The sequence below is a fragment of the Erithacus rubecula genome, assembly GCF_903797595.1.
Source record: "Erithacus rubecula genome assembly, chromosome: 2".
NCBI lineage: Eukaryota > Metazoa > Chordata > Aves > Passeriformes > Muscicapidae > Erithacus > Erithacus rubecula.
The window spans coordinates 85,270,678-85,293,863 of NC_136685.1; the positions used below are offsets into that span (position 1 = coordinate 85,270,678).

Consider the following 23,186-nt stretch of genomic DNA (forward strand, 5'->3'; position numbering starts at 1 on the left):
TGAGCAGCGATTGCAGGAGAGAGCTAGCAAAACCTGATGCCAGAGCACTTATCGGCCGTGTGTTTGATCAAAGTCAGCTTATCAAAGTATTCCTCCCAATGGCGTTGACACATTGATCCGTATATGATTGTCACAGTAAACTGTTCCCTCGGTTGGCTGGCGGGTAGGATCAACTCCGAGGTGATTTTTCTTTCCATCGCAGAGTTATGTGGGAAGAGGAAGAGTCTGAACTCGGGTCAGTGCGGAGGCGACTCCGACCGGCCCCGGAGAAGGTTATGGGAAGCGATGCGCGTTGCGGCTGCAGCCCCGCGCTGCGGCGGCTCCCGGTGTGCGCGGCGGGAGGAGGGGAAGGAGCAGGAGCGTGGGATGGATGAGTCCCGGCACGGCGGGCCCGGCGGCCGCTGGGGGGCGGCACGGCCCCGCCAGCCGCGGGCAGCGGGAGGGGCCGGGAGCGGGGCCAGGAGCCGGCCCGGCCGAGTCCAGCCGCGCTCGCCGAGCGGGGCACGGGCCCCAGGGGACTGCCGGCTCACGGGAGGGAGCGAGCTTTGGGCTTGCCGCCGCCCAGCTCCTCGTCTTTCCCGGGAGATTTCTGTCTCTATCCCGGGCTCGGCCGGCCGTGGGTGATGGCTCCCGGGCGGTGGCTGGGTCCGGGCACGGTCCCGCCTGCAGCCTCCCTCCCGCAGCGGCTGGGATGTGGAGGACGAGGGGAGGAAGCAGAGGGGCTCTGGTGACACCCCCGCCCCCAGCCCGAGCTTTCTGTGCGTGGCAAATGTGTTTGCACAGCGCCGCGCTCCTGCTGACGTGGTCGGGTTTGCGCCCTCGGAGTGCGCGGGACTGCCATCCCGCCTCGGAAGCTAAAGAGGATCAAACGCCTCTGCTGCCATAAAACTTTACACGTCCGTCCGTCTCTGTTCTCCTTCCCATTTGTCCCGGGGCCGAGCAAAGGCGGGAGGGGACGGGGGTGCAGAGGAGCCGCCGTTCTCACACGGTGTTTGCGCGGCCTTATCGGCGCGGGGGGCGGGGGTGTTTGGCACGGCGGCTCCCGGCCCGCCTTGGGAGGGAGCCCCGCCGCACGGACCGGCCTCTGGGGCCACCTGGGGCGGCGGCCGGGGCACTCGGTGGGTCACAGGACCTTGGCGGGATGAGGAGGGAAGGGGCCCAGCGTGGCAGAGACGTGGGAGGGGTGCGGTGCGCGGGACGGAGATGCAGACGGGGTTAGGCGGGGGTCATTTATCAGCCAGGCCGCTTAGAGGATAATGCCACCTCATCTCCGCGCCTGGCCGCCAGCCTCTCCCAAACTTCAGAAAGTAAGCGCCAAACCCGAGGTCCCCGAAAACAGGGAAAAAGAGGCGGTGAGCGCAACCCCTGCCCGGCCCCGTTCCGCCGGCCGCACCGGCAGCGCGGTCCCGACCTTTGTTTCAAGCAATTACGTGGCATAAGTTTATTTTCGGCGGGGCGGGGGGGATGAAGTGTCCCCGCGCCTCTCCCGCGCATCCTCCGCTCGGCGGCAGCGCGGGGGCGGCGGATCTCTGCTGCGAGGAGAGGCGCTCCGCAGGGCGCCGCGAGCGCTGCCTCGGCCGCTTCCCGCCTCGTCCCGCCCGCGCTGCGGGCGCACCCCGCCCGGGGGAACCAGGGACTCGCTGCACCACAGCGCTGCACAGGAACCTGCCCCCACCGCCGCTGCCAGCGCCCTCTGTGAGAGCCAGCACGGCCAGGCCGGCGGGCTAGAGCGGGGCGGGCCCGGCGGGCGGCGCGGGGCGGGCGGAGCGGGGCACCGCCCCCGGACCCGAGGCGGCCGCGTTTATATGTGGAGCGGCGCTGGGCGCCGCCGAGTTCCCGCAGTTCGCCCGCTGCTGTGCAGCCGCCGTCGCCGCCTCGGCCCGGCACCCGCCGTCCCGCCGGGAAGGAGTCGGGACCGTTTCGGATCTCAAGCAGACGGCCCTCTCCTATCTAGTCGTGGCTTTTCCAAACCCTCCGAGGAGAGCGGGATCTTTCGGTCCTTCCTGTATATCCGACCATTACAGGATCTAGAAATGTCGACGACACTTTTATCTGCCTTCTACGACATTGACTTCCTGTGCAAGGTAGGGAAGAGCGCGTTTGACCGGGCGGGACGCGGTCCGCCGCTGCCGCCATGTGCGGCGCTCGGGGCTCCCGGGGCAGCGCGGCGGGGCGGGAGGCCCGTGCCGGGCCGGGCTCTGCGGGCGGGTCACGGTCTGACAGCCGCCCGGAGACGGCGGCTGACGCAAGGCTGCGAGCCCCGGAATGCCGCCCCGTGCTGTCCCGGCGGCCGCGTTCGGGGCGGACTGCTCCTGCAGCCGTGGGGGAGCCGGGCCGCTCTGCAGCCCCTGCCGCGTGTTGCTCTGCCAGGAGGAACTTTTGGGAAAAGTTGCAAATGCAGCAGAGCTGGCGCGGGGGCTTCTCCCCGGCGCTGTCCCGCCCCGCCGGCGCTGCCGGCAGACCCGCTTCGCGGGGCGATCGGGTGGCGCGACCCCCGCCTCGCCTCCCGCGGCGGTGCTGCGTGGGGAGCCGCGGTCGTGGGCTGGCGGTCACCCGCAACACCCTCTCTCTCTCCCGCTGTCTCCCCCACCCCCTCCCCTCTCCCCGCCCCGGCAGACGGAGAAGTCCCTGACCAACCTCAGCAGCATGCTGGACAAGAAAGCCGTGGGGACCCCGGTGACCCCTCCCAGCTCCAGCTTCGCGCCAGGCTTCCTGCGGCGGCACTCGACCAGCAACCTGACGGCGCTGGCCGGCGGCTCCAAGTTCCCCAGCCCCACCGGTTCCAGCTCTTCTTCCACATCCTCCTCCTCGTCGTCGTCGTCCTCCTCCTCCTCGTTCGGCAACCTAAAGGAGACGGGCTCCGGCGGAGGCGGCGGTAGCAGCAGCCCCACGGCCCTGCTCAACAAGGAGAACAAGTTCCGGGACCGCTCCTTCAGCGAGAACGGCGAGCGCAGCCAGCACCTCATGCAGCAGCTTCAGCAGCAGCAGCAGGCGGCCGGCAAGGGGAGCGGCTCCGGCGGCGGCGGCGGGGCCCCCATCAATTCGACGCGCTACAAGACGGAGCTGTGCCGCCCCTTCGAGGAGAGCGGCGCCTGCAAGTACGGCGAGAAGTGCCAGTTCGCCCACGGCTTCCACGAGCTGCGCAGCCTCACCCGCCACCCCAAGTACAAGACCGAGCTCTGCCGCACCTTCCACACCATCGGCTTCTGCCCCTACGGCCCGCGCTGCCACTTCATCCACAACGCCGACGAGCGCCGCCCGGCGCCCGGCGGGGGCACGGCCGCCCCCCCGCCCGCCGCCGCGGCCGGGCCGCACCACCACCCGCACCACGCGGCGCCGCACCCCGCCGGCAGCACCGGCGACCTGCGCGCCTTCGCCCCCCGCGAGCACCCGCTGGGCGGCGGCGGCTTCGGGCACCCGCGCGGCGGCGGCGGCGAGCGGCCCAAGCTGCACCACAGCCTGAGCTTCTCCGGCTTCTCCGCCCACCACCACCACCATCACCCCCCGCACCCGCACGGCACCGCCCCGCCGCCGCCGCCGCCCGGTGGCCGCCTGGACGCCGCCCTGCTGGAGAGCCCCGGCGGGTCGCGCACGCCGCCGCCGCCCGCCTCCGCCTACTGCGAGGAGCTGCTCTCGCCGCCCTGCGCCAACAACGCGTTCGCCTTCTCGGGCCAGGAGCTGGGCAGCCTCATCGCGCCCCTCGCCCTGCACACCCAGAACTTCGCCGCCGCCGCCGCCGCGGCCGCGGCCGCCGCCGCCTATTACCGCTGCCAGCAGCAGCCGCCGCCGCCCGGCGGGGCCTGCCCGCCGCCCCCCGCCTCGCCGCCCTTCAGCTTCCAGCCCCTCCGCCGCCTCTCCGAGTCGCCCGTCTTCGACGCGCCGCCCAGCCCGCCGGACTCGCTCTCCGACCGGGAGAGTTACCTGAGCGGCTCGCTGAGCTCCGGCTCCCTCAGCGGCTCCGAGTCGCCCAGCCTGGACTCGGGCCGCCGCCTGCCCATCTTCAGCCGCCTCTCCATCTCCGACGACTGAGGCAGCGCGGGGCAGCGGCCGGGCGGCCCCGCAAGTAAGTTACCGAGCGAAGAAAACGAAACCTCTCCTTCCTCTCTATTTTTGGTTGGGTATTTTTTTATATATGTATCTATCTGTCTATCCACCGAGAGCTGAACAAAACGAGAATCAAAAGCATTTTGCAAAAGGGCAAATGACACGAACTGAACAAACCTATTTTTATAGAGAGACCTTGGAAGAAGGGGATTTTTGTTTCGGGGTTTTTTTGTTGTTGTCGTTTTTTTGGAGACAAGTTATGATACGCACCAGCAGCAGCCATTCCATCTGTGTTCGAAAAAAAAAAAAAAATAAACAGCATTAGAAAAGACAGCACCAGAAAGCAACAAACAATCCGGGGAGCGCCGGTTCGCCAGCCCAGCTCCTCCAATCCTGCAGATACACAGAAAAAAAAGTTACAAACTAGTTTGTCTTTCAATCCAGTTCAAATAAAAACACAGAACATACTAAACCTATAAGCTTTTTTTTTTAGGAAAAAAAAAAAAAAGAAAAATCCAACATCCTGCCAAGAATATGCCTTGATAACAACCTTCTTTTTTATATATATCTATATATTATTATTATAACAAATGCTAAAATCTTCATTCCAAAGTTTAATATTGGTTCCATTGCCACCACTTAGTGGATGTTTGGCTTTTAGAACAATTTTTTGTTGTTGCTTTATTTGGAAGCACTCAACTGAGTTTAGTTTGTAATTGTTGGAGAATAACTGCTGATTTTTTAAAATTTTTTTTTTAGCTGTTTGAGTTGATTGCATGTATGAGTCACTGCACACAACTCAATATGAAACTATTTAACTTATTTATTATCTTGTGAAAAGTATACATTGGTAATTTGTTCATACTGTATTTATCGGGTATGATGAAAAGCAATAGATATATATTCTTTTATTATGTTTAAATTATGATTTTCATTATTAATCGGCAAAATGTGGAGTGTGTTCTTTTCACAGTAATATATGCCTTTTTGTAACTTCACTTGGTTATTTTATTGTAAATGAGTAAAATTCTTAATTTAAGAGATGGTATGTAATATTTATTTCATTAATTTCTTCCTTTGTTTACGTAAATCTGAAAGATTGCATGGTTTCTTTATAGAAATCGGTCTCGATGCTGTGGAAGTAGTTTGCGGAATTTCTATGGGTTTTTTTTTTTTAGAATGTAAATGGTTGTAGCCCGTCCGAGCTGAAAAATGAGAGAAAAAAAAAAAAAAAGAAAAAGACTGACTTAACAATCAGACTTCAAAGTGGCAAATCTAATTCAGACTTGTTAAAAATAACCAAAAAGTATTTTTGTTGCCTAACTCCACGAATCACACTGTGATATAGTCTCAAAGTATGTAGCAATAATTGGGGGTCCCAGTATTATGTCTCACAGTGCCTTCTTGAGGGTCCATGCTTGCCTTAAATATCTCTCAACCAAATAAGTATTTTTCCTAATGCTTGAGGTAATTTGAATGTAGGGATGGGTTTTAAGTACAGCAAAATTTCGCCACTCTATTTTATTAAGAACAGAGGCCATTTTTGGATCTGAAACTTTCTATAATACAGGAACATATCTTGTTTATTGAATTCCAAAACCTGTAAATTTTTTTTTTCCTTATGTAGAAAGTTGGGAGTTTTCCAAAAGTTTCCTGGACGGTGGATGAATGAGCAGTAGCTTAGTTTTGTTTGTACATAGGTACAGATTGAGCACTATGTACTCTTTTGGACTACTTTAACAGAAGTATGTTTTGAATGTAACTAAAGGATAAGTCAACTTGAGTTGTAATATATTTTTCGGGAGTCAGTTCACTACAGATTATGTGAGACTGTAAACTTTGTACTGTAAATGTTTTGTAGTTCTCCCAATAAAATTTTTTTGGAAAAAACAAAACAATACAAGAACCCCAGTAACCCTTCCAAGTGCTGAAGCCCTGGCTGCCCAGCAGGAGTATTTCATGCTGAACACCACCACCCCCAATCACAGATATGTCTAGCTACAGATTAACCAGTTTGCACTGCCACTCCAGGCCGCTCCTGCAGCCCTGGCTGGTCGCTGGCCAAAGTTAATAAACGCTTCCAGAAGATTCGGGAATGTCAGCAGTGTACTGTATCCTGCTTTGCTTTTTGCTTTTTTTTTTTTAATTTTTTTTTTTTTTAACTTTTTAAGAGGATGGAGAATCAAGCCTCTTGCTGCTTCTAGTGTAACAGCTGGAGTGGAAAAATCTAGTATAGTGGCATTTATCAATCACATCGCTTATGGGGCTATGTGAATGTGCCATTAGCCTTCCTGCCTTGTTTGGGGTGAGGAGGAAATGGCAGTTTGGGTAATAAAAAGGCATAATTAAGGTTTACCCTTTGTCCCAAAAGCTTTGTTCCTCTTCACTCACAGGAATGCGGACTTCTGCCTCAATGCTCCCATCACCCAGCTGAGGGCATATCTGTTAATCGGGCTAGCATTAAATGTGCTAATCAGTTTTCAGGGCTTGGGTTTTAAACAAATTACCTTTTCGAGGCTGTATTTATATAACTAAATACTTGGCAGCCTGGGACTGTGTGAGTACTAATACTGGAAGAATTTTAGCTAATATCTCCACAGTTTGGCACCCTATCTCAATCAGTCCCTTAAATTTTCAAGTCACGATTTCTACCGGCTTATTTTTGTTCTTTTGTCATACTAATAATAAATGTTGTTAACATTATGGCATTTCTGCACTGCCTGGGCTGCCACAGCACTTTCTATAAATACAAGATAGAATGTAATACCAGTGCCATATGTTTGTGTAACAAACCTTGGACTGACACTTAGTTTAAAATTAAAACAAACGTAAGCAATGTATGACAACACAGCCCAGCTACAGCAATCACCTTTTTTTTAATGGATCCAGTCTGACATTTTGGCTCAGAACTGCTCCCTCTGATTCCCAGACTAATTTCTGATGAAACTTCTTTTTGTCACTGTCTGCACAGTGGCGCTGAGCTCTGATGGGTCCTTCCCCAGGCAGCCCTGGTACAGATGCTTTGGCTGCAAGGGGCAGGCCCTTGCCAGTGTTTTGGAGGAACAGAGAGTGGCTGTTGGTTTGACCAGTGCCTAAGCTGATGTCTTAACTCACTTCTGGGATTTTGAGATTAATTTTCACACTAAAACTGCATTAATTAGGAGTGCATGCCTCATTTAATTTCAGATTTTCTTTCTTCTCTAGGTACAGTTTTTGCTTCTCTCACTCACCCATTACCCTGAGCCTGCCTTTTTCTTGCTGCAGTAGATAAGGACCTTATTTATTTCTACATTTCCCTTATCTGGGACAGCTGTACTCGCATCACTGCAGTACTTCCATCTTCCCTGTGGTTTTCTGTTGATTGAGTGGGATCTTGGTGAGGGTGAGGGCTTGGCTTTGGTGTCTCCTGGCTGGAAGAGGAGCTCTGGAAGCTTTACAGCAGCTGCCCCACATGAATCACAGCCGTGCTGGTGTCAATGCCAGTGTTCTGTGTGCTGAAAAGTGGCTGCCAGGACAGGATGGGTGATGGCCCAGCGGTGTCTCCCAGCTGGCTGCTGGCATGCCAGCGTGTGGGGACAGCTGGGCCTGAGCTGCTCTCTTCCCAAGTGACACTCTGAGGCCCCTGTGCTGCACCCTGCTCTGCCTGTATCTCCACAGTGTGCTGCAGCCTGGCCCGCTGCAGTGTTAATGTTCTGCTGTTCAGAAATCCAGGAGTCCTTGAACTGGGAAGATAAAGTGTCTGTTTCTTTGCTGCACAATCAAGTGTTAACCTTTAAACTGGTGACTTATGTTGTTGACTTAAGCAAATGTTCTCTTGCTTTCATTTCAAAATTCAGCAAAGCGTGTAAAGCTGGTCAGGCCATTCAGAACTTTCTGATACATTGCAATAAATCGATAAATACTGTGTAAAAAATAAACTGTTCTTTTTTTCAAGAGCTTGGTGTTAAGAAGGAACTCTAAGGTTTCTGCTATTGCCCATCAGAGTTGTGATATATCTCTTAATACCTACAGCACTTAAAATTACTTTAAAGATCCAGAAAATGGGGACTTTACTAATTGGTTAGGATTGGCTTGTATGCTTGTTTTAGTTTATAGTCTGAAAGAAATTGTGTCAAAGTGTTAAACTGGTAGAAATTGATGTAATGATATAGATCTTGATATAGGGATTGATTTTAAATGGTTTGGTATAATCATTAGGGGATTTTCAAATTTATTGAATTGGTAGTTTTGATTTTTACTCCCTAGTCCTCTCAGCTCCTCGGGGCCTTTTTATTTGTTTGGCCTGTGTCAGGTATAGTGGTGTGCTGTGGCTCCTGTTCAGTGCAGGGATTGCACACCACCAAATGCACTCCCAGCAGAGTGCCATGGAGCAGAGGGATGCTGCTCCTCACCACCTGCATCCTGGTTGAAGCATGAGCTGATTCCACTGTGTGCAGTGGGTTGTCTTCATTTCAGGTGTGGGGCCTGCAGCTGCAGCCTGGTCTGTGTCACTCCTGGGCAAGGGCAGGTGGCCACGGGAGGAGTGGTGGCCACAGGTGGAGCAGATATGCTGCTGGCTCCTCTTTGCTGCACTGCTGAATGCAGAACACAGCAAACCAGGGGGTAAATACACAGGAGGGGAGAACCTTTTTCCAGAGCATCATTGAAATGCCCAGTGCAACTCTACATTACTTTGAAAAAGAAGTTATTGCCCTCCTTCCATTTACTGCCCCCACCCATCCCATCGTTAGGTGTGCAGCTTTGATTTTTTCAAAGAAAGGATGCATTTGATAACCTCGTTTTCAAAGAAAGCCTGAGAGTTTTGTTATGTTTATGACCAAAAAGTGCTTTATTTTTTCCCTTTTGCTACTATAGCATTAAAGGGCTTCCACTATATATTTTTAATTGTGTGGTCTGTCCCTTCTTGCTGACCTTGAGTGTGAATATTATTTGAAGGAGCTTCAGGCAGTAGTTCTCTGTCATTAATAAGATAGGATTTTTCAGGTTTTGCATGCTGAACCTACAGACCACTCTGGAAACTGAAACTTTATTTTCTGACCCTTCAGCTTAAACCCAGATCCTCAGTTTTAAGGTGAAGATACTGGGCTTCTTGCTTTATTGCATTTGAAATACAGCTACCTCTTCCCTTTTGCCAGCTGTGTTAGTGGCAGTCCAGAGAGGGGCAGGAATATCCTGGATGACCTGAGTGCTCATCTGCTGAAGAAGTAAGTGAGGGGTTGGGGTGAAAGTTGCTTACTCAAGGTGATGTAGCAGTTTCTCCCCTCTTTCTCCCTGGCCCTTTCTGACCATTCCCTGAAGCAGCTCTGGGAGAGCATCCTGCCACCCTGCTCACACCTCATGGATCAGGGTGGGTGCTCTGCCCACTGCCACCAAAAGGTCCCCTCGCCCCAGGCAGCTCTGGTGCGTACCTGGTGTTGATGCATTTTATTAAACAGGCAGGGAAAAAAATGGTGTTACATCCTGGAGAAGAGTTGAAGTGGGTCAGTCAGGAGTCTGATGATTTTCAGAGCTGCTGCAAGGGAGGAGGAGGAAGAAGAAGAGCCCCACATCCTGGAGAGAGGCAGGAGTGATGGGATGGAGGACAAGGTGTCTCCCCACCAAGCTTCCAGGTTGGCTTATTCCTCCTGTGTAGATTTGTCTTGTTTGAAGAAAACATTGTTTCCTCACAGTTCTTTGGGAAATTATTGGTGTGGCCATGTTAGAACTTCTTACTATTTTTTATATTGGTGATTGTAAATCACTCACATGAACCTTGAGTACTTCTTGTGCCATTTGAACACACCAACATTTAAGGGAAGGCACATTTCAACACAGTTTAATTAATGTGACTGTATCCCTGAATAGTTTGGTTTACTGGAAATCAAGTAATGGCTGTAAGGCAAAGCACAGCATCTTCTGAGAAGTTCTCAATATTAAAGGAAACACTTGTTATCAGCTGGCATAGGTTTAGCAGATTGTGTAAGTTTTGCAGCATATGTACTAAAGAACATTGGTTTATAGGTCTAATTCCTTTATTAAATTAATTTAATATTGGAGAGGAAGGTAGAGGCATGAGATTCCTCCCTTAAGGTCTAGAGGGCCTTTTCTCCAAAGAGGTATTTTTTGTTTCAAAGCTTAGTCAAACAGATATGAGTTGTTTCATCTCTGCTTTCAAAGTGCTATAATGGATGTGTTAATGGAGGCATTTTGGGGTGAACCCTGCAAAATTTGCATTCCTGAGGAAACCAGGGAAATTACCCTGACAAACCTCCTCTCTGTTGCTGAAGAGGGATAGATGACATCTGCTGAGTAATTTCTATTCTGTACACCATCTGAGAAGGAAATACAGGGTAATTCAAACCCCCTTTTTTCTACCATGGTTAATAACATAAACAGGGAGCTGGATATGCTGAAATCTAAATACAAGGGTCCTATATCAATGGATTATTACCTTATCTTTTCTGAATGACGTTCACTTGAATACCTGGAATCGTAATAGCTACTCAAGATAAGAAATGGAAGGAAATTCAATAACAGTAAGAGGCCTGGTAACTTATGAGATCTTGATTAGCCTTCAACTGCACCTAAATGTTGGGAAAGGATTCCCTGTACTGTAGGCAGAGGGAGCTGAATAGCATTGTGGAAATCATTGCCTCATTGCAGAGGAGCACAAACTGGCTTTTGCCATTATTAAGGTTTTCTTGTGTTCACATATATGTGTGAATCTTATGAGTCTTCTGTGGATGAACATCTTTCACCTTCATTTTTCATTTAAAAATTCTTTAAAATGCTTTAAAATTCTGGCTTTGCTGGTGTGGATGGCAGGTGGCTCTGGCCCCTGCAGTGGTCTCAGAGCTGGGCTGATGCCTTGCTGCTGCCCAGCAGTGCGGTGGGAAGGGTGGGCATTGCCAAAGGGAATGCCCAGATATCTCCTTCTTGGGCAGCAGAGCCTTCTTGGGTCAGCATGTGCCTGCCCTGTGCTTGTACCTGGCTGAGGGCAAATCGTTCCTTGTGCTGGATGCCACTTGGCTCTGTTGCAGAAGTGGCACAGCAGCAGAGACAGGGAGGGCTCCAGCCAGAGTGCAGGTTCTGCTGCTGTGTTAAGAGGGCTGAACAGCACAATATAAATCTTAGGAGATGAATTCAGAGTTAACAAATACTTTTTCTAAAGGTCAGATTAGAGGAGGAATGCAGTGATTTGCCAGTCCAAATGAGCATGAACTCTAAATGTTTTCTGCTAGATTAGTGCTCTGATCTGGACTCATCCCATCACCTTATGGCTGTGGAACAAAAGCAGGATCGAGGGCAGGAGTGTGTGAGTTATGTGAGGCTTGGAACTCTGCTTTCCCCATCAGGGCAACTTTATATTGAAATGCCTGTGAAACCACAGCCTCAGTTATGTTCTGTGGGGCTGTTTCTTCACATGCACTTGAAATCCCAGGATTTATCAAATGATATCCACAGCACAGCGGGAGGCAGAGCCTCGAGCTCTGTTGAGCTTTCTAGAGTTGAACCTCAACATTTTATTTCAATTTTGCTGTTCTGCATTTGAGCATGTGTGGATAGGGAGAACTGGGGAAATAATGCTGAGGAATGAGAAGCCCAGAAGCTTGGAAAAGCTGACTCCTTGGGAAATGGTACCCAGCTTTGGTCAACATAAACACCAAGTCATGACTGCTCCTGTTTACTCAAAATATTTCTTATGGTAACCTGCATCTTAAAATTAAATTCAAGATGGAATTTAGAATTCGTAGCACAAAAGTTGTGAGTAAACTGTTCACTCCAGGAGCATTGCAAAGCAAATTATAAACATCTCTTTTTATGGGGTCTGTCTCCATCTGCCAATAGGAGGCAAGCCAAAATGTTGGGCTGTCATTCAAGGGTTGTCTCATTTGCAGTAGATATTTTATGATGACTGAACAAACCACAGTGAATATCTCCAATAATGCAACTCTTTGACTTTCATAAATGAACAATCACAAAAAGTGAAAAGGACGATTCACCTGAAATCTTCAGCTCTACAGAAAGTGACAGCAGTTCATTAAAAAGTTTCTCTCTGATTTCCCATCCCACAGTAGATATGAGGACACAGTCAAGGACAACTGTGAATTGGGTTCTTATGACTGAAAGAAGTATGTCTCAAAAGTTCAGCACCTGGGGAGTTAGTAGGACTAAGGAAGAAATCCTTATCATTAAAGCAATTACAGAAATGCACCCTGACTGCTGAGCACAACCTGTTGTTGCAAGAATAATGGCAAGAGATTTGGCAAGGAGTTCTTTCAAACCACTGGTAAATACCAGCTCTCAAAGAGTCAACTGGAGTACCATAGGTAGTGGTGTATATATAATGAATGTACAGTGGTATATAGGTTTATTAGGGGATACTAAAGTTCTGATCTGGAGAGCAGTCCCTTATACTTTAATAATGAATAGATGCTGTTATGTTGGTAGGAACTAATAAAATGTGATAATTAAGAAATTGTTTCACTATTAATAGCTGTAGAGATGGACAGTTTAGATTTCTTTCGTAAAATGCATGTTACCAAAACCTTTCAGAACACAGAAACATTTCAAGGAATTGTGGAGTCACAGAAAAGTTTGACTTGAAAGGGTCATTAAAGATCATGTAGTTCTAGCTACATGCCAGGAGCAGGGACACCTTCCACAAGACCAGGTTGCTCAGAGCCCCATCCCACCTGGCCTGGAACACTTCCAAAAGCACTTTGTAACATGGAATGCTGTCACCTTTCAGCTCTGAAAGCTCACTGGAAAGGGCATTTGTTAAAGCTGTGTGGAACTCAAGGAGATCAAGCAGATAGTGCTATCCAGATGGAAAAGCAAATGCTAACTGCTTTGGAAAAGTTTTTTTGAAATTACAGGAAATGCACTTTCTGTAACTCCAGAACTAGTCGTAGAAAAGGAAAAAGAGGGAGGGGGAAAATCAGCTGGTTTGGATTACTGTAACATAGGAAAATATGTTATAATTGTGCCAGCAATAGGGAAGCAAAGAACAGCATCTTGTGAGTTAGAAACTGCCTTGGCTGCAAGGAGAAAAGTAAAAAAAATTGTAAATAGTGTTGTATGCAACTTCCCCTTCCTCTCATACTGCAGCCAACATAAAAATAATTTAACATTCAACATCCCACAACTTCTTACTATAGTTAGCTTTTATTATGCAAATGGTCCATCATTTTATGAAATGGACAATTCTCAGGGACTAAGATGTTCCAACAGAACCCAATCTCATTGAATTAATTTGTTCACAGTTCTCTTAATGAGCCTGAATAAGGCCAGGTGGAAATACTTGTGCTTCAAAATGACTTACAGAGATTCAGCTGTCCTGGGGAGGTTTGGGTGAGAGGAAGGTCAGGTTGTTCTGAAACCTGTTGTGTAATTGTGTCTGTGAGCTGCAGGAGCTGCTGTGCTATGACTCAATAAGGTATGTGATTTAGAAATTATTTTCAAAGGAATTTGTGAATTTTGAGGAATGCAAGTCTTGATTTTCTGAAGAATTTGTACTAATTGGGATGAGCAGGGCAATTTAGGAGAATGCTGGTGCCCTTGTTGATGGAGCTCTCTTTTCCCACCATCAGTGTTTTGTAACGTCAGCTGTATATCTGGCTTCTTGAATTTGTATTTGAATTCTGGTGTGGAAGAATTCACAGTGACCAGAGCTGTGCTGTAGTGGTGGATTTGAGTTTACAAGAAAGTTTTCCCCTTCAGCCTGAAGCTCTCTTGTAAAGGACTCTGCATTCACTTGGGATGAGAGGTATGCAGCTGGTATTTGGAGAGGGCCAAGAAAAGTAACAGAAATCCTAATTTAGGTGGTAAATATCATGATACCTGATAAACATAATTGCTTCAGTGAAATGAGAGTAAACCTGCTTTGAAAGAGTGAGCTTTTTTCAAGGGTGAGCTTGGAGTTGTGTTGAAATTCCCTGCTGGCACTTCCCTGGGAGCAGGGAATTCAGACCCTGCCCTGAGAGAGCCCAAACCTTTCAAGTTTAGCCTTTGGTGACTCTGTTGTCTTCAAACACACACACACCTTTCCCCAAAACTTGTTGACTTTTAAATAAATTTAATTTCTAGTGTGTCAGGTACCTGGATGGATGTGGCCTAAATGAGCTGTGGTGGTTTGGGATCTGGAAGATTCTGGAAATCCTGGAATAATTTGATCCTTGTGAGTTTTGTCGTGTTGTTTGTTTTGTTGTGGGCTTGTTTGTTTGTTTTGTTGTTTAATGAAATTGAAACAAATAGGAAAAGCTGAGTCAAGTGAAAACTTCCAAGGCAAAGGTCCTGTGTGACTCAGCTCTGTGCCTGTGGCTGTGACTGCAGCCTGTGCTGTCCATCCTGGCTGGGTGCATGCACATGCTGTCTGTATGGGATGGGTCACACGAGATCCTGCTCTGTTGGTAGAGCCCCTGTTTCTCTCTAGTGTCACTGGGCTGTTTGGAGAATCCCCCTTTCTGAGTAAGATGTGGAGGAAAAGGGTAATGCCTAATTGAAAGTAATAAATTCCCTTGAGTGGGCAAACTCTTTTGCTGAATTTATCTTCCTTGCCCACCCAGCTTTTAGCAGCATTCCAGTGACACTGCCTGTGTTTAGAGATTGCCAGCTGTGGGAAAGCACCAGCCCCACACAGCTGTTGTCCCATTTCTGGCTGTGCTGGTGGCCACTCAGGAGGCTGTAACTCCTTCTGGTGGGCTTGGGTAGAATTACCCCATTCTGCAGGGCTTGGGTCAAGCTGGTGGCACCAAAGCAATGTGGAGAGGTGTGCATCACCCCCTCTCTCATCTGCACTGCATCCTGCAATAGGTACCACAGCCTCTGGCTGCTGTTCATGGCTTGCTGCCAGTCCAGCATGGTTGTCCTTCAGTCAGAGGAAAACCCCACACCCTAAAGGTGTCCTGTTTCCTATCTGGTTTCCTTCATTCCCATGTACCCATGTGCTCTCTTCATGTCTATTATTGATGTCTTGCCAACCTGATCTGGACCAAGCTATGGGAATAGTTTAATTGTGTCTTCAACTGGATGTTCAGCAACTTCACTGGCTGCTTCCAATCTCATGTCATTGAATACACCAAACTGTGACCTTCATATTTCCAAAAAAGTGGTCTCCAAAGAGTGTTGTAAATCCCTCTGCTATCCAGCAAAATTGCCTTAACAATTTCTACATGGCTTATTGCCACAGGACAGCCATGTGGTTGGATGTCTTGTATCTCTGTGTATGTTCTGCTTCAGTTAAAAATTATCTTCTGATGTCTGAAGGACCAAGGCAGAAGGTTTTTCCCCCCACTTTATTGGACCACAGATATGCATAAGTGCAGTGACACTTATTTGCTGTCTGTCTTTGCATGTGCTAACTGAACTTTCCCAGGCCAGACTTAGATCTGGTTACTAAAAAACTGAGTTCAGTTGCTACAGTCCATGGGGTTATTGGTCTGGCCTCCCATTTAAAACTTATCAGCTTCCTCAGCATGTTCTTCTTAGCATTACCCTTACTTTTTGTCTTTTTCCACATTCCCTTGTGGAAAACATGCAGCCTGGTGTTAGGTGCAGGGACAGCAGATTTTGGTGGTGGATGAGCTGAACCCTGTACCAAGCTGTGCAAAGCTGTTTATTGATCTTGTGATTGTAGAAATGAAAGAGGTGCTTGTGTGTTAGCTGGGCTGGTGTGTGGCTTGTGGGGCTGTATAGATTGACATGTGCATATGTGTCTTATTTATTTATAGTTTCTATATTTAAATACAGCTGCATAGTTATTTAGTGAGTATTAATAATGTATATACTTTAATAATATCAGCATGAGAATCCTGCTATCCTTTTGGCTTCAATATAGGCAAACACCTTGGCTGGTCATGATGTGCAAGATACTCTTAGAGGTAGATTTTCTTGTGTGAGGATGGAACTCCTGACTGCTTCTTTGCTGTTTGATAGTACTCACACCAATCAGTTAATTGTGGCTGTTTTGTGACCTGGGACATCAGCTCTGCTTCTTGAAAAGTTTGATGTAAAGTCATGGGTTTTTTTGTTTTTTTCATGGAGTATTTTACTTTTGCTGCCTGATGAACTCTTATCACCCTGTGTGCATGGCTGATGAGTCGTATGCACGATGCATGACAGGTTTATGATGTGACAGTTGTGACTGTGCCCTCCTCAGAGTCACCATCGAGATAAAAACAAGTGCTGGACACTTGTCACTATTCTGCTGGCAGAAATTCCAGCAGATGCTGAGGTACTGCTGAAGATGAACTTGTATCATCTGTGAAGAAATAGGAAAGAGGTTCTGTAGTTCCAAAATAAACTTTCCATAACTGAGTGTACTTGCCTTGTATATCCTGTGTTTTCATACAGAAGAGAAGGCATATTAATCATTTGGAAATCACCAGGCACCTGACTCTGCTCTGTAGCATTATATCCATTTATCCAAATGTTGTTTAGAGTGGCAGCTTTGCCATTCTTGAAGTAATTTATTTCTAGTCTAGTTCAATTTATGTATGCTGTGCCCCAAAATGATGAATTTCCTGATCTACTAATTACTTAACCTGGGGAGCTGGGTGCTGCATTATGCAGCCCTTGAGGAATCAATTTTCTGTTTTGCTGTTCTGACTCAGGTTGGCACAGTCCGAATGGTTCAGTCCTGACTTTTTTCTTTCTTCCATCAGTGTGGGAAGCAGAAATCTACTCTGTACTTTAAAATACTTTTTGAGAAGAAGGCTGCTTCATGTATCACTTTATCTTGGGACAGAGTTTTAGCGGCAGGATTTGAATGTTTGTTTGTTTTCCTGTTAGACACCAGGTAGACTGTATCCCTATCTTTTCACTGACCTCCATTGAAAGAAACTGCGTGACTGGCTGTAGGCTTAGATTTAGGTGTGTTTGTGTTTGGAGAAGCTGTGGTGGTTGGCATGGTTAATATTCAATCACCCCTTTGTCATTATCGAGATGAGGTGACATTGTAGTGCCTCTTGTGTGGCAGTTTCTAGATGGATGTGATGTTAAAATATTCACCTACTGGTCAGAAGTGCTGCACTGAAAACAAGGGTAATTCAAGAAGATATTGCACTGTTTTGTCTCTTTCCCTCCCCTTCCATCCACCCCAATTGACTCATCCCTGGCTCCTGAGTCCTTAGTGTCTCCTGTATACATAACACTTGGTGGTTGTAATTGCTGAGTGGTTTGTCAATGATTATTTACTTGGTTATGGAGAGACTTGGCGATGTTATTATTGATGCCAGTTCTAATAAGAGGTTTTTCAGCTGGCATATGTTTTGGGAAAGTAGCCCTTAATTAGGATATTTAGATGTCAGAAACTAACTGGAGACCATCACCCCTGCCTCTTCCTTGCAGCTCTTGGGAGCTTGCTGCTCCGGAGGGAGCCCAATTTTCTGACTCCATCACATCTGGAACCTCTGTGCCAGTGTCTCATTTTGAATTGGATGACTTGTGGCATGTACAGGGCTTTGTTCTGCTGACCTGTTGGAAAAAATCTTCTTTTTTTTCTTAGGACCTGCTTGGGAAGGGGCTTGAGGACTTCCAGCACTCCCTTCCAGCCTTACCTTTCTGTGAAACTTACAGCTTCCAGGGACAATTGGCATATTTAGAGCTTGGAGTCTTGTAGATGTAAATTGGAGTTTGGCATAGAAGGTGCATCTCTCAGGAGAGAGAATTGCCCCAGGAGTTTCCTTTGCTCTGTAGCCATGAGGGACATTTCCTGAGCTGCTGCTGCTGGTTCTGTTGGAAGTGGGCATCGTGTTAAAAAGCAGTGGATGTGGCTTGATGTGAGAGTGGATAAACAATAGCTCATGTTTTCATTTACTGCCTCAGTATTTCTAGTGCCAGTTCTGGTAAAAATCTGTACTTTCTTAGAATTTATACTCTGTGTCTGCTGAAGAGCATTGTGATATTTAATACCATATACTCTGACTCTAGGCTCCTAATTTTTTTTTTTTTTTTTTTTTTTTTTGGTCACTTTGCACAGACTTGTCCTTCCTTGTGTTTATTTCCCCTCAGTATAGGTGGCCCAATGCATACCTGCTTTGCAGAGCATTGTGAAAGCTACAGACCAAAGGAGCATCTCTGCCATGGCAAATCACCCTTCTGTATTCTGTATATCCACTTGCACAGCCCTTAAATGTGTGCCCCCATGTGAACATTGTGAGCTGCATCTCCACACTGGAGTAGCCACTGCTGCTGCTGGGGACTGTGCCTGAGCTCTGAAGAGAGAGGAGAAGGCATGTAGGGTAGTTTTTGGGGAAAAAAGCTTTGTCTAGAGCAGTGATTATTGTGCTCCAACGACAAGGATGTAGAAAAAATCCCTCCAGGCAGGTTTTTTTTCTTTGGTTGTTTTTCACTTGGCATTATGAACTCGGTCTAAATATGCATTCACTAATGCAGAAAGCAAGCCCAGTCTACAAAGCCTTGGCTAAAGTCTTTAAAACTTCTGGGGTCTCTGGGGCAGGGGATCAAGCTGTTTTGTGCATTTGGGATGCAAAACCATTTTGTTTGTGTCTGAAATGGAAGTGAGTTGCTGAGTTCTCTGCTTTTATTACCACTGTGTTCAGTGACTGTGGATCTCGGCTTCCCAATGACCTTGTGTCCCAGAGACTAAGCCTTCATAATGTTGATGATCTATTAATCTTAATATTTATCCTCAAAATACATAAAGAGGAATTATGACCTTGGCATAAGAAATGAAAATAAATAGGTAAGGGAAGCTATTATTTATTTTTTCAACATTTGCATTCTGTGTATGACTTCACAAAGTGTTTTTCTAACATGAATTCATCTTTTCTACATTCTGGTTCCCCACTGGTTTGTTCTTAAAATACTCTTTTCTACACAGCCAGCTCAGTGCTCTGCAGACCACCCAGAACAATTGTATTCAAACTGTGAGCTGCATTCAGTGATTTGGCCTTTTTAAACTTTCAAATAATATTTTGTCTTCCTTGACTTTTTGTTAATTGGAGCTTATATTTTTTATGGGGGGTTTTGGTGGATTAAGAAAGGGAGTGGCTGTTCTCCTCCTATTTGCTAAACCTTAAGGGGCTGTTCAGCCTAATCTCATTTCAGCTTGGTGTTTGTCTGACAGAGCTTACTTAGAGGGTCAAGGGGGCATAGATTGCACCTACACAAATAATAGAAGTATTTGCTCATGCTAAGAGATTGACCAGCATATAGCCATCAGTGTCTGCCTGTCCACGTTCTCTGTCTTGCTGGGCAGTTTCCATCTGTGGGCTGTTTCTGCAGCAAAACTCTTCCTTTGAGTTTTCCAAGAGTGTCTCCAGCTATGGTTTCAAAGGAGTGTAAATTCAGTTTTAAATACTGGCGTAGGTTGCTGTGCCTGCATCTCCTGGAAGTAGAGCTGAGGTGCAGTAGGCAGGGAAATAGCAGCTGGACCAAGCCAAGCCTGGAGTGGGAACCCACCACTCAAGGGAGCAAATTGCACTGACAAAGCATCCTCAATTTACTTGGGGCTCAAGGCCTGGAAAGGGTTTTCTGCTGCAACAACCCTGTCTGTTGTAAAGACAATTGTTAAAAGCAGCTTTCACAAGTTATTGTGGAAATTCTTATTCTGTAGGATTTGTTTAGGTGTTTATGCCAAATATCTGGCACACCAGTGAGGAGCTGCTGACAGTGGAAATGGGAAAATCAGTTTAGTAGCTGCCTATTGAGCCATCTTGAGTCTCCTCAGAGCAAGCTGGGAGATTTCAGCAGATGATATTGAACCTATATCCAGTGAAGGAGCTTGGAGATGCTGAGCAAGAGGGAACAAGTTGGAATCAGATCTTGGTGGCAAAGAGGGAAGGAAAATCCCATTCTTGGCTGCTTGATAAAAGACTCTCAAGAACTGAACTGGGGAAGGTGCTGGGCTTGGTTTCCACTATATTTTAGTGTATCATTATTGGTGAATGCAAAGGTAACTGAAAATGAGAATGCTGCTGAGTGTGCTGGGTGGCTTGAGGCTGGTGCATGTTGGCAGTGTTGGAGCTTGAGATGTCTTCTTGTCCCCATGAGTCCTTGGGAGCCTTGAGCTGCAGAAAGGTTTAAGTGAAAGGCATATCTGGGTCAGGGGAGATGAGTTGAGCTGCTGGCTACAGTGCCCAGTCACACAGTCCATGGAGCACAGCATTCCCCATGGACTGCTTTGGGGCCCTGTGACTTCCCACTGCCATTCCATCCTTGTTCCCTGTGCTGCAGGTCATGAGCTGCCATAGACCTGGCTCAAATACTGGCCCCCACTCTGGCCCAGTGCTGCTGGGAGCTGAGATGTGCCAAGGGTGTTTCCACTGTCAGTGCCTGTGCAGTGTGGCTCCTGTGCTGCTTCTAGGCAGATTCCTGAGCTTGGTTCCTGCAATGGCAACAAGAACCCAAAACCAGTCAATGAAGCAGCTTTCTCAGCAGAGCTCAGATGTCAGAAAAGCAGCTTTCAGCTTGGTTGCTGTGTGCACTGAATGTCTCTCACTGTGGGGAAGAAGAGAAAAAACTATTATTTTGAAATATCTTGTCGAGTGATGATTGATAAGAACTGTTCATCACGGAAACTTACTCAGGAGTCAACAGGTGCCTCTTCTGCATTCTGCAGTCATGGAAAAAAATTAGCAAGAGCACAACAGGTTATTCCAATTTGACATGCAGTGCCTGGGAACAACAACTGACAAGTCCCAATTTGTGTCCAGCTGCTTAAAAACTACCACCCAGCTTGGTATTATCCCTGTGCCCTCGGGAGGCTTGTCTTGTGAAAAGAGTTATTGATGGCTGATCTCAGCATTCCTCAGGGCTGTGCTCATGCTGAAGTATCTGCCCCAAGTCCTGATTTCAAAGTAAATGAACTCTGGGTTGTAAATAAGAAATGGCATTCTTTAATATATTCCTTTTGTCTATATTTTCAATACTTACATATATATATATATATAGAGAGAGAGAGAGAGAGATCTTACTCCTTTTGAAGCTTTCCATGTAGAAAGACTAGAAATTTGAGCAGGGATGGTGCTACAGTGTTTTCAATCCATATATTTAAGGGAGTGTAATACATGTTTCTGTGCCCCAAATAGTTACTCATTTAAATCTGATTGAAAATATCTGTTTTGTACAGCTTTCTTTGCACCCCAAGAACATTGCAGAAAGAATTCCCCTCATTCTGAGAGTCCTTTTTGTGCACTTTGAGTGAAGCAAAGGCTTTTGAGTTGTTGCAGGGCTGCCAGTGGAGGCTGTGGTGTGAGCAGGGTCCAGGCTGGCACAAGGGTTTCCCTAATGTGCTGCAGGCTCCTTGGACCCTACAGGGTGGCAGGGTCAAGGCTGGATGGACCATCCTGACAGGTGGCTTTTTATTTTCTGTGAGCTCACTGCCTGAGACCTTGGCATGTGCTGCACTGCCCAACCCCAGACACTGTGGGGATGTGATGCAGCTGAGTGCAGACATTTAATGTCACCTTTCTGCTGTGCAGTAAGGACAGTCAGACCTGGAAGAGCTGGTTTACAGCTGCTGCCCCAGAAAGGCTGGGTCTGCTGCAGCTCTCAGGGCTTATCTGTCAACCCTGTGCAAATGTCCCCAAACACACCAGGGCAGGTCAAATGACACTAAATGCATACATTTTGGTGTTTTGTGTAGGTAATGTGTTAATAAGTGTAACAGCCTGGTAAAAGACAGAAGCTAAAAGCCCCTGATGATGACAATATAAGTATGTGCTGTGAAAAAAAAATGGGGTATCAGCAGTCTCCTCTGTTTCTTTGCTAATTTGCAGTTATTAACTGTGTATTAGCTTCCCTCCTGCCCTTCCTGTCTTTCCTTTTCTAATATCCCTGATGAATCAGTCTAGAAGCAAGGACTGGTGTGCACATTCTTCTCCTGGAAAGAGACTTCCTCTGAGCCATTCCTTTATTTTCTCTCCTGCCAGGTTGTGAGCCCTCCCAGCTCCAGGAGCAGGGCTGTGGCCTTTCCCTCCCCTCTCTGTGCAGGTTGTTTACACAAGTATCAGTGGATCATGACTCGAAGTGCTAATCTCAGTAACCCAGAAAAGAAAACACGGTATTGCCAGAGACATGCCCGGAGTCGCATCGTTATTAATCACCTGTAGCTGTTGCTGCCTGAAAAGCAATTCTTGAGCAGTTATTAATGGCTGCTTTGGGTTAGACAGGGTAGAAGCACAAATGAGAGATAATCCTGTTTTGATGAGCTGAAATCTAAATAAACAGGGGTACACAAAGCAGGGAAGAAAGCAAAACTCTGAAATGCCTTAGTGTATAAAAACCCTTAATCTCTCTGTTTTTCAGCCCCACTTTTGTAAAATGGAGTAATGGTGTTATCTTCTAACTAGATTTAGATTGCAGCCCCTCCAGAACCACTATGGATTAGCTTCTAATTGTTGTTTTCTATTCTTTTGTGCTTCTACTGTGCTGAGCATGAGATTCTGATTCAGGTTAGGAGCTGGGGGTACTGCTTCACAAAAAGTGTGTTATTGGGGCAGTGACCATTTTCATCTCAAGGAAAATTATGAGATAATCAGAATGTTTATGATCCCCGTGATGCTAAATGCAACCTCTCATTTCTTCATTCACTCTACATCTGCAAATATGTCCTGCTGCCTTGAAGTGTCCTTATGCAAAAAAAAAAGATGAGAAGGAAGCTACAACTGCCATTTGCAAATATAATAAATAAAAGTCAAGGCTTTTGTAGTGAAATACAGATTTCTGAGCTTGATTCTAAAGCTCTAGGAGAATTAAAAAAGAAAAATAAAGCTTTTAGGAGTTATCTACTGTTTGGTTGTTTTGGGTTGTTCTTGTTTGGGTTTTTTAAAGTGTATTAAAATCACTGATTTATAAAACTGACACTTTTGTCTGGTATATTCTAAAGGCCTTTTTGTAAAAACAAATGACTTTATTATTTTTTTTTTGGCAAAGACCAAAAACATCTATTTGAGTGAATCCATTGGAATTTTTTCACAAAATAAAGCTAATCCTGTTTGTTTCCCCACCACAGCTGATTCTGAATTGAGATGTATATAGTATACTTTTAAATGTTCTGCTGTCTTGTAGGCACAAGTGGATTCTGTATATATATATATAAAAAGTCTTTGGTAAGCTGCTTTTTCCAGTGTTTAGGAACTAAGACACTCATAAATAGTAAAATCATGCTGTAGCCTCAGCAGGATGGTGTTCAAAAT

General features: G+C 47.0%; 1 protein-coding gene and 1 long non-coding RNA gene across 2 annotated transcripts; one reads left to right on the forward strand and one right to left on the reverse strand.

The window, feature by feature from the left end:
* The first annotated feature begins 1,743 nt into the window (after nt 1-1,743).
* On the forward strand, nt 1,744-5,284 carry ZFP36L2 (ZFP36 ring finger protein like 2). Its single transcript, XM_079297707.1, has 2 exons — nt 1,744-2,084; nt 2,617-5,284. Exons 1-2 carry the CDS (start codon nt 1,806-1,808, stop codon nt 4,027-4,029), a joined length of 1,692 nt encoding a protein of 563 aa, XP_079153833.1. The 5' UTR covers nt 1,744-1,805; the 3' UTR covers nt 4,030-5,284.
* A 13,447-nt stretch (nt 5,285-18,731) lies between these two features.
* LOC306798808 lies at nt 18,732-21,240 on the reverse strand. The gene is made up of 2 exons (XR_013773469.1): nt 20,573-21,240; nt 18,732-20,487 (listed from the first exon to the last, which is right to left on the reverse strand). It is a non-coding gene; the product is annotated as an uncharacterized lncRNA (long non-coding RNA).
* Between the last annotated feature and the right edge of the window lie 1,946 nt (nt 21,241-23,186).

What these genes read in the sequence shown, in the direction of transcription:
- ZFP36L2 (XM_079297707.1), top strand. Translation starts at nt 1,806, where the DNA reads ATGTGGAGCGGCGCTGGGCGCCGCCGAGTTCCCGCAGTTCGCCCGCTG. An exon ending in ACATTGACTTCCTGTGCAAG is followed by an intron (nt 2,085 to 2,616) that starts GTAGGGAAGAGC and finishes CCGCCCCGGCAG; the next exon opens with ACGGAGAAGTCCCTGACCAA.